At 34.5% G+C, this 16,015-nt stretch overlaps 1 protein-coding gene across 1 annotated transcript in view; it reads right to left on the reverse strand.

Annotated features, from left to right (window-relative positions):
- Positions 1 to 1,906: 1,906 nt before the first annotated feature.
- Positions 1,907 to 16,015, reverse strand: part of LOC138305900 (centrosomal protein of 78 kDa-like) — a 97,457-nt gene continuing 83,348 nt past the window's right edge. Inside the window, exons 9-15 of the mRNA XM_069246174.1 lie at positions 13,531 to 13,595; positions 13,097 to 13,207; positions 12,185 to 12,318; positions 11,793 to 11,997; positions 9,508 to 9,585; positions 6,638 to 6,807; positions 1,907 to 6,443 (exon numbers count right to left, since the gene is read on the reverse strand). Of these exons, the coding sequence (XP_069102275.1) occupies positions 5,618 to 6,443; positions 6,638 to 6,807; positions 9,508 to 9,585; positions 11,793 to 11,997; positions 12,185 to 12,318; positions 13,097 to 13,207; positions 13,531 to 13,595 (1,589 nt within the window). The 3' untranslated portion in view covers positions 1,907 to 5,617. The remainder of the gene's footprint in view (positions 6,444 to 6,637; positions 6,808 to 9,507; positions 9,586 to 11,792; positions 11,998 to 12,184; positions 12,319 to 13,096; positions 13,208 to 13,530; positions 13,596 to 16,015) is intronic.

Genomic DNA, 16,015 nt, shown 5'->3' on the forward strand with positions numbered 1-16,015 from the left:
GTAGGTCATGCATTATAATGTTCAAAATTTGATTTTTTTTTGAAATTTTTGAACTTCAAATATATATTGAACTTTTTATTTCTACATCATTGAGACAATTCTTTGAAATAATAACAATAATAATGGCAATTAAAGATTAAGATCACATGTGGGGTTTGAATTCAAAATTGACATATATTGCGTGTCAACCAGAGCGTCAATAATACAGTGGTAATATAGTCATCCCATCATGTTTCTAGATGATGGATCCATCAAAGTGCAAATTGTAAGCAATGATGTTGCAATATTTCAACTTAAATCTATCAGATAAGTTTCAATAAATGTGTATACCTGTACTAAATGTATTATCAAAAGCATTGCTATATATTTGGCATTTGGGTCGTTGTAGAATCAACGTGTATTAAGTGCCATTATTGTTCATGATCTTTTAAAACAGAAAAATATTGTATTAATTCCTATCGCACTAAATATGAATAAAACCATGATTTGTGAGGTGATTGTATTTTAAGAAACTAAAGTCAGTTAACTTTATAAGAGTTATTCACATGTTTTAAAACAGTGCCTGATCATTGAAAACTTCAATAAAAAATAAGTAAAAACCCAGTTTGTTTATGTTTGTTTTATTTTCTCTAACTGTCCTGCAGCTTCGCTAGCCAAGGGCATTTAGTCCGGTTCTCTTTCTACTACGAAGAGAATCGGTCTAAATACCCTTGGCTAGTGAAGTTGACTGTCCTGATGAAAGGAAATACTTTGGTTCCCCTTTCTGTCCTTACCCTCAGCACTAAAACATGTGTGCAATATAATCTTTATAAAGATTATTGTGAGGACAACACACAATTTTTTTCAAAATGTGGATTTGCATTGAGACAATTTGGTAACTTGGAGAGCAAAACCAGGTGTTCCAGAAGATTAAGTGTCTTCTATTTTGTTTGTGACACCTGCCATGTAAATCTAAGTCAAATCCGGAAAATGCCAAAATATTTCAACAGAACATAAACTGACTGCATATTAACGAGCATTTAAGACAGACATACTATTACCTCGTGGGAATGCGGACATACACGATAGTCTCTCTAATATAAAAAAAAAAAATTGTGGGGACATTGAATATGTCATGTTAGTGGGGACATACATTATATCTCATCCACCACAATTTTGTGGAGACATAGAATATCTCATGCACCACAATTTTGTGGGGACATTGAATATCTCATGCACCACAATTTTGTGGAGACATTGAATATCTCATGCAGCACAATTTTGTGAGGACATTGAATATCTCATGCAGCACAATTTTGTGGGGACATTGAATATTTCGTGTTAGTGGGGACATACATTACCTGGTATATTTCATGCAGCACAATTTTGTGGGGACAGTGAATATAACATGTTAGATGGGACCTACATTATATCTCAAGCCAAAATTTTATGGGGACCTACATTATATCTCGTGTTAGATGGGACCTACATTATATCTCAAGCCACAGTTTTATGGAGACATACATTATATCTTGTACATCACAATTATGTGGGGACATTGGATATCTCATCTTAGTGGGGACATTAAATATCATGTTAGTTACATATATAGGACATACATGTATCCCAGTATGACCATTGTCCCCGCGTCATAATGAGAGAAAAGTCCTTTGAACGAGTGTCACTCATTTTTTTTCCATTATTTTGAAATTGTTGAAAATCAAAGTGAGATTATGGTGATTCAATGAGTGCATTTCAAATTCCAGGGAAAAACAAATGTAGATATGGTAAATTTATCCTTACAAGGATGGTATGAGACGTGTGTCCTCACATATACGGTGAAACCAGTGAGAGAGAGAGAGAGAGAGAGAGAGAGAGAGAGAGAAAGAGAGGTGAGAGAGAGAGAGATGAATTAACAAATCGATCACAGTGTTCTCCAAAGTTGTTTTATTGAATAAATTAAAAGTTGTCTACAACTACTATCACAATATCCATATACATATATACAGGGATAAGTTCTACCAGATACAGTCTAACCTAGGAAGCCAAAGACTCAATCATAGAAAACCAGCATATAAACGTATTTCATTTCCAGAATTAAAGTTCTGAAATGTCACAGTTGAAATAAAGATAACAATAGAGTAATTCTAGCTCCTTATCTTCACACAATTTTGCCCCCCTCCCCGCCAGAATTTCATGATTTTATCTATTTACAACAAGTGTCATCTCTTTCATAACAAAACTTTTTTTTCATACATTTTTCTTTCTCTCCAGATTATCACCAGCTTTCTGTGTCATAAATTTGAATATTTCACTATGGATTTAAGTACTTTTTTGCATTGTTTCTAAAGTTAAATCAATCAAAAGTGAAACTTTGGTTACTATATTCATGGCGATTTAATGAAAGCACGAAAAGCAAAATTTTCCCCATTCAAATATGGAGCCATTTTCTTTATATGTTACTTAGGAAACTATATTAATAAAAGTCTGCAAAATATCCAAATCTTGATTATTTGGAAAACAAAACATAATTATTGTCAATCAATAAAGCTGAAAGGCCAAAAAATTACTGTTTGTGTGCAAAATTATGTATGTTTGTCAATAGATACATAACAAATAAAATAAATACATGGAAGAGAAGTAATTATGATCTTAATGGTGAAATTTCAATAAGTGTTAATTTTCATTCAGACGTATTACCATTTTTCATCCTATCACATTTTTTTTCTTCAAATAACAACATTCCCAACCACTTAAACTAACCCCACACTTCTTCATATAAAAATATCACATGATTGCTATCTTCAAATTCAACTTCATGTACAGACATGTACATATCATAATTATTTTTTCTTTCAAATTGTTTTCAAACTAAATCTGACTTTCTGATTGACCTTATTTCATACTTCTATGAAAAGTCATTAAATAACTTGATATGGCACTCACATATCAAATTATTGAACTTTTTTGATAAATTTCATATTACATAGCCACTTATGTAAGATCCTATATGTTCATTTTTAGTGACAAACCTGAAAAATATTGTTTGAAATTTATATAGGCCAATCAATGCAAATTACAGTTGTGTTACAGATGTGAAATAATACTGTCCATTGTGTTCTAGACCAGTACAAACGTTTGTCGTGTGACCTGTATACCCGTAACAGAGTACAGATATCACATCTTTGATAACTACAGTACAAATGTTTGTCGTGTGACCTGTATACCTGTAACAGAGTACAGATATCACATCTTTGATAACTACAGTACAATTGTTTGTCGTGTGACCTGTATACCCGTAACAGAGTACAGATATCACATCTTTGATAACTACAGTACAATTGTTTGTCGTGTGACCTGTATACCCGTAACAGAGTACAGATATCACATCTTTGATAACTACAGTACAATTGTTTGTCGTGTGACCTGTATACCATAACAGAGTACAGATATCACATCTTTGATAACTACAGTACAAACGTTTGTCGTGTGACCTGTATACCCGTAACAGAGTACAGATATCACATCTTTGATAACTAAAGTACAATTGTTTGTCGTGTGACCTGTATACCCGTAACAGAGTACAGAAATCATATCTTTGATAACTACAGTACAATTAATTACTTATATTGTAATCGGAATGAAAACATCAACTTTGATAATTAACAACTTGTTCACAGGGCATTTGAGGACGGCTATCACAGACCATGTGAAAAGGTTTGAAAAATAAACAAATCAACAAAAACAATAAAAGGTAAAACAATAAAGTTTACACTCGCAAATTAAAGCAAGTCGAAGAAGAGGACTTGTCGTCATCAAAACAGTGTAAACAGATGATATAGTATCTGACCAGGAAACACTAAAACATGGGTATAAAGAATCTCACTGGGAATCAGTTCCTTTGTTATAAGCATAGTTTGTTATATACATATCAAAACCAATTCACGGGAATCTTGACTGGAAAGAAAAATGTATCATAATGTGTTGAAAATGTGGTCATTGTAACCATATTTTACTGTATGTATATGTTGCCTACAAAAACAAAGCTCCATATGTATATGTGTATGAAAACTACCACAGTAAATTGTAGGCCAATGGGTAGCTAGAGTTCAAACAAGGGAACCTACACTTCAATCAAAGTACTGAATGTAGTAAATGAGGTGTAATTTATCACTCTTACTGAATTCAAAGTAAGGAATGTATCTAGGAATACATGGTAGTCAAAGTATTAAAGAATTGACCATACTAAAGGATATCCTAGCAAAAGTATCAAAGTACTGAATGTACTTAACGAAATGCTTGTCATAATATCAAAGTACTGAAATGCTAGTTACAGTATCAAAGTTCATAAGGATATATTATTCAAACCATTGCCGTTTTTTTTGTTTTTTTTTTAAACAGCCGCTTCGACTGTCTGTTTAAGTCATTATTCTAAATATAAATCCTTTTTGATCAGCAGTTTTTTTTATAAAGTCCGTTGAGGTATTTTGTTCAGGGAGAGGGCTTATATAGGCATAGCCTGCTGCCCAATCCCAATTAATTCTAATGATTTAATAAAAATATTTTGAAATGAAAAATTTGTTAAGGCTTGTCTGAAAACAATATATAATCACCAGATACATCTTTATTAATTCATAAACTAGCAGCTAGGCCGGTCCAACCAATCAAACTGTATTTTTGAAAACAGCCCATGTCACCTTTACTTAAATCAAAGTACTGAATTCAAAGATGTTACATAAACTTTCAAAAAATACACATTGGACTTCATGAAGCAGTTCCTAACAAACACATTTTATAGTTTACATCTATGCTGCTAATAATCAGCAAGTAGAGATTGTTCAGTAGAGAACATCAAAGAACAAGACCTGTATCTCATGTATAATTCATAAACAAACATTATCAATTAAATAAACAAAATAAAAAGTTAAGTATACAAATGTACATCAGACAGGTATTTTGCGGACATACAGCATGTTTGAAAACAGTTTGGGACTAATTCTTATCGAGATGAGTTTGAATAGCGATACATTTATGTGGTATCTACAGAAAATAACAGTAAACCATTTTATCGTCATGTCTACAATATTTCACACGGTTCGCTGTTTTCAACATATTCACAAATACATAAATTTATAATCAACTGTTCTAATTTACAATTGAACATTGATATATATATATGTATACGTTTCTGAAATTATTTGCAATACATTTAATTCATGTTAGATCGCTATCATGGAAAATTGGATCTTACAGAACTGAAGTGGTCTACAGTAATATAAAAGGAAAACAAGAAAATTAAGAGAAAAACAAAACCCTCCCAATTAACCAACTCACACCTCTAGTTTATCAAAATTGTGCCAAATATTTCACAAATACAGATCATTACTTAAAACAACAGCATGTTTGGACGGATAATGAGTGATAATCTCATTAATTATATTGAGGACAGAAACATGAATTTTGTAAATACCTTCTATAGTGTTCAAACCACTGCACAGAAACCACAGCCAAAGAAGATTTGTATGCTTGATATAAAAAATGAATAACAGATAATTTACCAAAATACTACAGATTTTTCCTATTTTCATGAGCATGCATAAAAGTTAGTAAAGTATTATATACAATATTAAATAGTTTCCTAAAAGTCATTGTCTTCACTTTCTATAATTTGTGGCGGAGGTGAGGGCGAACTGCCGTATGTGTCAAAATCACCGTCAAATCTCACCACCTCCCCTCGCTCACTCAAGTATGACTGTTCAAAACTATCCATACTGTAGTTATAATCACTCATGCGTGACCCTTCCCTTGGACCGGGGCCTGCTGTCTCAGCAGCCTTATTACTGTCCGCTGATTTTGCTTTTTGTAAATCAGGACCATCGTCCTCAGACGACTTTCCCCGCGGCAGTGGTACAGGCCGACTACCTTTAGAAGAATCGTCCACTTCACTAGCATCAAACACTATTTCCTCCCCTAGTTTCTTACTCCACTCCTTTGCTTTGTCGTGGCTGTTGCCATTTTCTAAGTTATTTTTTGTGTCCCCCTCACCCTGGGATTTCCCCTTGGCTAATGCGGCCTCCACACGGTTATGATTAAAAGCATTTGAAGTTTCTTGTAATATTCTCTCATATAACTCGTCATGCTTGGCCTGATCAGCCATGTTGTATGTCCCTTCATACTGCCCCGCCATAGTAGGGTCTTTGGCTGCAGGAACACTAAACGTTCCACCAGAGAATCCGGAGGTGGATACTTTATTGCTGGAAGAGATGTCTCCTAGGAAACCGTTGGTTTTAGTGATAGGTTTGGCGGGTCGCGGTGGGATACGACTTGCTGTAGAGTTGTTGTATGGCGTAGAAGATTTGGGTTGCTGACTGTAGCTTTGTCCTTTGGTCACTGGGAGCTGACTAGCACTGACAAATGGCGATTCCTTGTGGTCAAGTCCGGCCATAGTGATTAGCTGTCCAAGGCTGAAACACAGTATCAATGGTCATCATACAAGGTTAGTATAATTAAAATGATATTGATGTTCTTCATGGAAACAGTCATGCTCTCAAAACCAGACAATTGAATTAATTCAATGAAAATTGTTATTTCAATTAAGTTATCATCGGAAATGACCATCTTACATTGGTGCTAAATCCATTAGCATTTTGACACCTACCCTGCATCCTTGAGAAGGTCGAGGAACTGATGGAATTGTTTGAAGGCGCCCTCTATACTCTCCAACGTGCTGTCATCGTCAAGGATGTTACCACCTGGACCTCCGCCTCCGAACTGACTCCGTCTCAATCGATCATAATCATCCTGTAGTCGCCGATTTTCTATAGACAACTGTATAACAAAATGGTTGTAAGACATGATTATTTTGGATCATCTGAACAGGATCATAATTGTGGTAGCTTCAGACAACATACAATCCATGTATGTATAGAAAATTTGGATCAGGATTGCCAAAGTGATAAGCTAATCATTTGGTTGTGAACCCTGGATTACATAAAAATCATCTTCTATCATATATACATATTATTTTGTAAAATGAACAGATCAGTATTTCCACCATATAATTAGAAAAGACACATTCTATTTCCTCCAAATGATCAGGGTCACAAACTTGTAAACAAAAGAGTAAGACTTTCACAAAATGTTGTACAAATGCCACATCAAGAGAATCCACAGTCTGTATTTTGATGAGTGCATGGTTTATATATAAGTTACTTTATTATGAAAACAACCTGCTATTATCTGATAGAGGGGTCTTTTGATTTATCACCATATAAAATCAGGCCGTCAATGATAACGATTTGTGATCTATTCATGGGGGATTTGCGCGGCTGCGTATGACATGTTATGTTTTCAATGCCTGAAAGTGAAGAATTTTTCTTAATTTTTGTGCAGCTTAAGATAGATTTCTCATAACTGTCCTAACTATAAATATAGTGTAAAACTATGATAGATAAAAACAAGAGGCCCATGGGCCTTAGCGGTCACCTGAGTTCAGACACAGAATGAAACAAAGACATGCATATAAACACTATAAATATATATTGGCCCATCAGGCCCTTGAAGTCAGTCAGTGATTTTATAAATTTTTAATCTATGAAGATTATTTGGTTCCATCAAATCTGTGAATTCAGGAGAAAGATTTTTGAAATGTTATCCATTTTGACCCCTTTTGGCCCCATCCCTCTCGCCCCTGGGGGTCGGCCAGGACGAATATGGATATGATGTTAAATGCTATCTCAGGCTAATAATTCTAACCCAGATTGACTAATTTCCTATGAAAACTAAGCAAATAATGTTCCTAAATGTGTTTTCCTATATAAACTATAGTAAATTTGACCCCCTCCCTAGGGGAAAATCTGAGATCCCAGGGCCATGAAATTCACAAATTTTTGTAAAGGGCCTTAAGACCTTCCAATCTATCAAGAGTATCTGGTTCCATCAAATCTGTGAATTCAAAAAGAAGATTTTTGAAATTACCATTTTGACCCCTTTTGGCTCCGCCCCTCTGGCCCCTGGGGGTCAGCCATGACCAGTATGGATATGATGTTAAAATGCTATTTCAGGCTAATAATTCTAACCCAGTTTGACTAATTTCCTATGAAAAATAGGCAAATAATGTTCATAAATGTGTATTTCCTATATAAACTAAAGTAAACTTGACCCCCTCCCCAGGGGGAAACATGAGACCCCAGGGTCATATTATTCACAATTTTTGTAAAGGACTATTTCCATCTATGCAGAGTATTTGATTCTACCAGTTCCAGAATTTCAGAAGAAGATTTTTGAAGTTTTAGCATATTTGACCGGTTTTGGGACCGCCCCTAAGGCCCCTGGGGATCAGTCATGGAAAATTTGGTAATAAGATTCAATGGCCATCACATAGGGATAATTCTGACTACAATTGACTAATTTCCTATTATAATGACTAAATAATACTCAAAAATGTGTTTTCCATATATAAACTTATATATAGTAAACTTAACCCCCTCCCTAGGGGGAAACCTGAGACCCAAGGGTCATATAATTCACAATTTTCATAAAACACATTAAGACCTGTCCATCTATGAAGAGTATTTGATTCTACCATTTCCAGTATTTAAGAAGAAGATTTTTAAAGTTTTAGCCTATTTACCCCTTTTGGCCCGCCCCTCTGCCCCGAGGGGGTTGACCAGGACCAATATAGATATGATATTAAATGTTATCTCATGCTTATAATTCTAAACAAGTTTGACTCATTTCATATTAAAATTGAGCAAAAAATGCTCATAAATGTGTTTTCACTATATAAACTATAGTAAACTTGACCCCCTCCCCAGGGGGAAACGTGAGACCCCAGGGTCATATAATTCACAATTTTGGTAAAGGACCTCAAGACCTTTCCATCTATGAAGAGTATGTGATTCTACCATTTCCAGAATTTCAGAAGAAGATTTTTGAAGATATAGCCTATTTGACCCCTTTTGACCCCGCCCCTAAGGCCCCTGGGGGTCAGTCATGGAAAATTGGTTAATAGGATTCAATGGCAATCTCATACTGATAATTCTGACAATATTTGACTCATTTCCTATTACAAATGATCAAATAATACTCAAAAATGTGTTTTCCCTATATAAACTATAGTAAACTTAACCCCCTCCCCAGGGGGAAACCTGAGACCCCAGGGTCATATAATTCACAATTTTTGTAAAGGACCTTATGACCTTTCTATCTATGAAGAGTATTTAATTCCATCACATCTGTGAGTGGAGAAGAAGATTTTTGAAATTTTAGTCAATTTTACCCCTTTTGGCCCCTCCCATAGCTCCCTGGGGGGTAGGGACCATATAATTCACAATTTCGATTGGCCTTATGCCTTAGAAGGTTTGTGCTAAATTTCATTGAAATTGCTTCAGCAGTTTTGGAGAAGAAGTCGAAAATGTAAATTGTTTACGGACATACGACGCACGACGACGACGCACGACGACGGACAAAAGGCGATTAGAATAGGTCACTTGAGACTTCGTCTCAGGTGACCTAAAAACTACTAACCTCAATGATCTTTTTGTCACACTTAGCCCTGGCTAGTCTCTCCTGCTGTAACTGTCTCTTCATCTGTATCAGTTCTATCTGGAAACAGAATAAAGGGAGGTAACTCCTGTACACTTAAAAAATAAGGCGATACTAAACTTATGGAGCTAAAAATAAAGTAAGGGTTGACAACTCTTGTAGGATTAGACCTGTACTACCAATAAAATGTTTCCTCCATTCAAACCAATTTATTATTTTTATCTATTTCCCATTATAAGATAAGTATGCTTCACACAAGAATTATACAAATTTCATTATTGACTATTGTGTAATAACATTTTTCAAAATATTATCAGATTTTCAGGGGTAGAATTTACTTTTTTAAAACACTATCCATTTTTTATTTTCAAGTTAGTAAAATTTCAAATTGCCAATCAGAACCTTGCTTGCCACTTCAAAAGTATTATTGAAAGCAACAAAATTCATAGATAACTATTATATTTATTTATTGTATATAGCAATAAGTGTTTTACATTTTTAGTGTCACTAAACTATTGTAGTTTAACAACCTTTTATTTTCATAATTACTTTTATGTGGCAGTTTGTGAAAATATTTTTTTTGAAAAACTTACATATGATTCAAGTGTCACTTGTTTTTGTCTAAGCTTAACTGTAAATAACAGTGTAGGATTGGTAGTCTTTTTTCTTTTTGTGCACGCTTTTGCACGACTGAAAGAACTTTGTTATATCAACAATTTTAGTAATCTACTTAAAACATTTGAAAGAAGGACTGTTTGCAGAACACCTCTGAATTTGTCCATACCAAATCAAAGTCATTGTTTTTGAGACGCTTGGAGGTATACAGTATTTACAAGCGTCGACAAGATGTTGCACTATTTGTGTGGAACGTTGTGCTTTCGTTTCACTAATCATTAAGACTATACTTTGGCACACAATTTATGAGAGGCGTATTGATTGGAATACTTAGTAACTGTATATGTATTTAGATGACGAATGATGCACCCGTTCGCCAAAAAATGCAAGCACAATATTTTTTCCACTCCCCATTTAAAAAACCAACTCGCATTTGGCAAGAATGTTAGTGTTTATAATTTCTAACCCTGATTTTCCTTTCTGAATAATTGATTTTTTTTTCTTTCAAAGATGGGCAATTTTTAAAATGAGTTATAGTTTTGAATATAATAACAGAAAGATATTTCAAATTGTTCAGAAAGAATTCAAAAAGTAATTCATCATCTGGAAATAGAATTATCCTTTTCAAAATGACAAAGAGATATATAAGTTATGGATTTCCACGTTTGCATCACAGATAAAGTGGTTTAAAGTCCTATCTGATCAAGGATAACATCAACTCTAGAGTGAAGGATTTCATAATGGGAATAATTCACGTACCACGTGATACCCGATAAGGTTTGTGTGGGACTATTGTTTCTATTGGTGATGGAATGATGTCAAAGGATTACAAACAGCTAGGTTCCATCACCACTGGAGATACTAGTCCTGCACAAACATTATTGGGTATGACGTGGTACATGAATCAGTCCCATTAGCTATTTGATAAATACTTATACTGGTAAGTCAAAGGAAAGAGAAAAGAACATATTGTTTTTTTCTGTATTAGATACTTGTGAATGTGAAAAATGCCTACAAAGTCACATTCATTTCCCTATAAGGATCCATCATATTTTGACAATATCAGAATACAATCCAAAATGATTCTAAACCATCCCCTTTCATCAGCCTCATTGGATAAGATTAGACACCACAGTATAATTATAGTTTGTCATGGTCACTGTCAAATTGCCCTTATACACACATACAGATAACAGTTGTTGCCCTTACACATATACAGACAACAATGGTTGCCCTTCTTTACACACGTACAGCAAACAATTGTTGCCCTTCTTTACACATGTACAGACAACAATGGTTGCCCTTCTTTACACATGTACAGACAACAGTTGTTGCCCTTCTTTACACATATACAGACAACAGGTGTTGCCCTTACACATATACAGACAACAGTTGTTGCCCTTACACATGTACAGACAACAGTTGTTACCCTTCATTACACATATACAGACAACAGGTATTGCCCTTACACATATACAGACAACAGTTGTTGCCCTTACACATGTACAGACAACAGTTGTTGCCCTTTACACATATACAGACAACAGGTATTGCCCTTACACATGTACAAACAACAGTTGTTGTCCTTCTTTACACATGTACAGACAACAGTTGTTGCCCTTCCTCACACATGTACAGACAGGCCTGCTCACCTGTAGTTCCTTTGCACTGTTGACACCTGTTGCGAGGGCGCTGTCGTCAAGGACAACTTTCTCTAGCTCCCTCAGTGTGTCCTCGTCCTCAAGGTCGTCGTGGGTGAGTAGAACAGAGGCCGAGTGATCTGGGGACGTGTTCGGGGAAGCTTCGCTGTTCTCAAACAAACTGGCTTTCCCAGGAATGTGCTCTGGGGGAAAACCCCTGATAACAAAACAATGAAATGATGGTCAAGGTCATTTATTTGAGAAAATCTAGCAGCACTTTACCCTAGCATATATATAACATACTGGACCTGCAAACTAATTTATAGTAAAGTTTTCAAATTAAAATTATCTGGTGTTAGTGGAGATTAATTGTCTATTATATTGATTAAATGAGCTTTTTGTACCTGTATCTATTGGCCCTGGCCGCCGTTCTCCATGGCATACCAGACTTGGTTCCTTCATTGTTTAGCTGAAGACGTCGCGCTACACCTACTGCTCCAGCCGACTTTGTCCTTCGTCGTGCTGCTCCAGCAGATATCTACAAATGGACACAGGTCAGTCTCAGAAAATAAAACAATAACAAAACATTTCACAGAAACAAGAAATTGATACCACCAGTCACAAAAAATACAAATCTGACGCAAAATCAGATTACATAATTCTATTGTGATATATTTTATTTTCTTCTTGAATTTTATTTTAATTTCTTTATTTATATATTTTTCCATACTGAAAGGTTTTTGAGGTGACACTGCAGTAAATCACACTGTTCAAAAGATGTTCTAATTTGTTAATTAGCTATTTTGTAAAATTCCTTGTGATTTTGTTTCCTTCTTCTATCGTTTTCATTATATTCTTTATTTATACTTTTCCTTACTTTAAGATTTTTGAAGTGTTAATCTCACTGTTCAAAGCCAGATATTTGAAATAGTTCATTATTGTTTTGTTTACTTCATTGAGATTTTTAGTTCCTTCTTATTTTAATTTTTTTTTTTCAAATTAAAGCTTAAGATGCTCCACCGCTGACAAATGGTTTTTTTCACTATCAGAAACAGGAGGAGACGATTTAGTAGTTTTCATAAAAATAATTAATTGCATCCCGAAAAAAATCAGTGACACTATATTCTATATGGAATAAAGTACTGATTGTGCATGACCCAAAGGCAAAATATATCATTCTTTATTATTGTTTTGTATTAATAAGGTATACATATACACGATAAACACCAATTATTGTTCAAATGATGAATATCATTTATGCTCTGTCGGCGGTGGAGCATCTTTAACCATACAATAAAGACCAGAAGGAAATTTACCCTGATGGTGGCCTTACGACCAAAACTCGAGTTTAAGGTTTTTGTGCGGCGTTTCTTCGCAGACTTGAACTTTCCACCTTCCAGTCCGTCGTCTGCTTTGATCCATTTGTACTGCCAACACAAACAGCATCATCTTCAATAGTTTCTCATGGCCATCAGTTAAAGACAAAATATGGAATATTGTTTAATCTGAACTGCAAACATTTTCAGAGAAATATGAAAATCTTATAAAATTGATGTGTCTCAACAAAATGCCTGATACACATGGGCTAACTCTTATCACATTGACTTGATATTTGTGTGTCATCACCAAAACAACACTTCAATCTGAGTGTGGATATGACATACGCAGGTCTGTACTGTCCTGACAATGGTCTATTAATACTACCTTGACCTTGAGTTGACCTTTTGGCCTATAGTTGACCTTAACTTACCTCAGTATCTTGGCCATTGCAGTTAATCATCAGCTGTTCCATGATAGAATGAACAACTTCACGATCTGTGAATAAACATACCACATGTAAATCAATGCTATATATACTTGTAAATGTAAAACTTTAAAGATGTTCCACCGCCGACAGAACTGATATAATACAATAATTGGTGTTTAATCATGTATATATATGTCTAATTAACACAAAAAAAGTAATATAAAATAAGTTTTGTACCTCATATAGGACATACTTTCATGGACTTTGTTCGGGATGCAATTAATTATTTTTAATAATCTTATCTTTAAAATTAGAAGCTTAAATTTTCAATAATGATAATGGTGTAAATTAAGTAATTTTTCTAACTGCAGAAAAAAGCTTATTTGTCTGATCCTGATTTTTATAGAGAAAAAATACTGTTTGTCAGCAGTGGAGCATCACTAATTCTATTATCATCATCTGTACAACAGAAATATCAATGACATAGGTATATTGCAATCAACTAAGTTAAACCTTGTGAACTCTTGGACTCAAATATTTAAACTCAAAGATCCTGTTTTATTGTCATGATTAAATCCCAAAAGTTATATTCTGATCTCTATAGCAGCAACAAATAATGACAGTTTGCTACAACACAGTAACCATGACAATTGTAAAGAAACTATATTCTGTCAATGGCAACAACACATTGACCATGACAATTGTAAAGAAACAATTCTGTCAATGCCAACAACACAGTGACCATGACAATTGTAAAGAAACTATATTCTGTCAATGGCAACAACACATTGACCATGACAATTGTAAAGAAACTATTCTGTCAATGCCAACAACACAGTGACCATGACAATTGTAAAGAAACTATTCTGTCAATGGCAACAACACATAACCATGACAATTGTAAAGAAACTATTCTGTCAATGGCAACAACACATTGACCATGACAATTGTAAAGAAACTATTCTGTCAATGGCAACAACACATTGACCATGACAATTGTAAAGAAACTATTCTGTCAATGGCAACAACACAGTGACCATGACAATTGTAAAGAAACTATTCTGTCAATGGCAACAAAACAGTGACCATGACAATTGTAAAGAAACTATTCTGTCAATGGCAACAAAACAGTGACCATGACAATTGTAAAGAAACTATTCTGTCAATGGCAACAAAACAGTGACCATGACAATTGTAAAGAAACTATTCTGTCAATGGCAACAACACAGTGACCATGACAATTGTAAAGAAACTATTCTGTCAATGGCAACAACACATTGACCATGACAATTGTAAAGAAACTATTCTGTCAATGGCAACAACAATTCTGTCAATGGCAACAACACAGTGACCATGACAATTGTAAAGAAACTATTCTGTCAATGGCAACAACACATAACCATGACAATTGTAAAGAAACTATTCTGTCAATGGCAACAACACAGTGACCATGACAATTGTAAAGAAACTATTCTGTCAATGGCAACAAAACAGTGACCATGACAATTGTAAAGAAACTATTCTGTCAATGGCAACAAAACAGTGACCATGACAATTGTAAAGAAACTATTCTGTCAATGGCAACAAAACAGTGACCATGACAATTGTAAAGAAACTATTCTGTCAATGGCAACAAAACAGTGACCATGACAATTGTAAAGAAACTATTCTGTCAATGGCAACAACACAGTGACCATGACAATTGTAAAGAAACTATTCTGTCAATGGCAACAAAACAGTGACCATGACAATTGTAAAGAAACTATTCTGTCAATGGCAACAACACATTGACCATGACAATTGTAAAGAAACTATTCTGTCAATGGCAACAACACATTGACCATGACAATTGTAAAGAAACTATTCTGTCAATGGCAACAACACATTGACCATGACAATTGTAAAGAAACTATTCTGTCAATGGCAACAACACATTGACCATGACAATTGTAAAGAAACTATTCTGTCAACGGCAACAACACATAACCATGACAATTGTAAAGAAACTATATTCTGTCAACGGCAACAACACATAACCATGACAATTGTAAAGAAACTATATTCTGTCAATGGCAACAACACATTGACCATGACAATTGTAAAGAAACTATTCTGTCAATGGCAACAACACATTGACCATGACAATTGTAAAGAAACTATTCTGTCAATGGCAACAACACATAACCATGACAATTGTAAAGAAACTATTCTGTCAATGGCAACAACACAGTGACCATGACAATTGTAAAGAAACTATTCTGTCAATGGCAACAAAACAGTGACCATGACAATTTTGAAGAAGCTATTCTGTCAATGGCAACAACAATTCTGTCAATGGCAACAAAACAGTGACCATGACAATTGTTAAGTTGCTATTCTATTAATAACCACATGATATTATGATGCCATTGACAACTGCAGTATGGCATTATAGCACAAATGACCTTGACATCATAATGACCTTGATAATTATGATAACTATCTCAGT

This window comes from Argopecten irradians, chromosome 13 (assembly GCF_041381155.1).
Source record: "Argopecten irradians isolate NY chromosome 13, Ai_NY, whole genome shotgun sequence".
Lineage (NCBI taxonomy): Eukaryota > Metazoa > Mollusca > Bivalvia > Pectinida > Pectinidae > Argopecten > Argopecten irradians.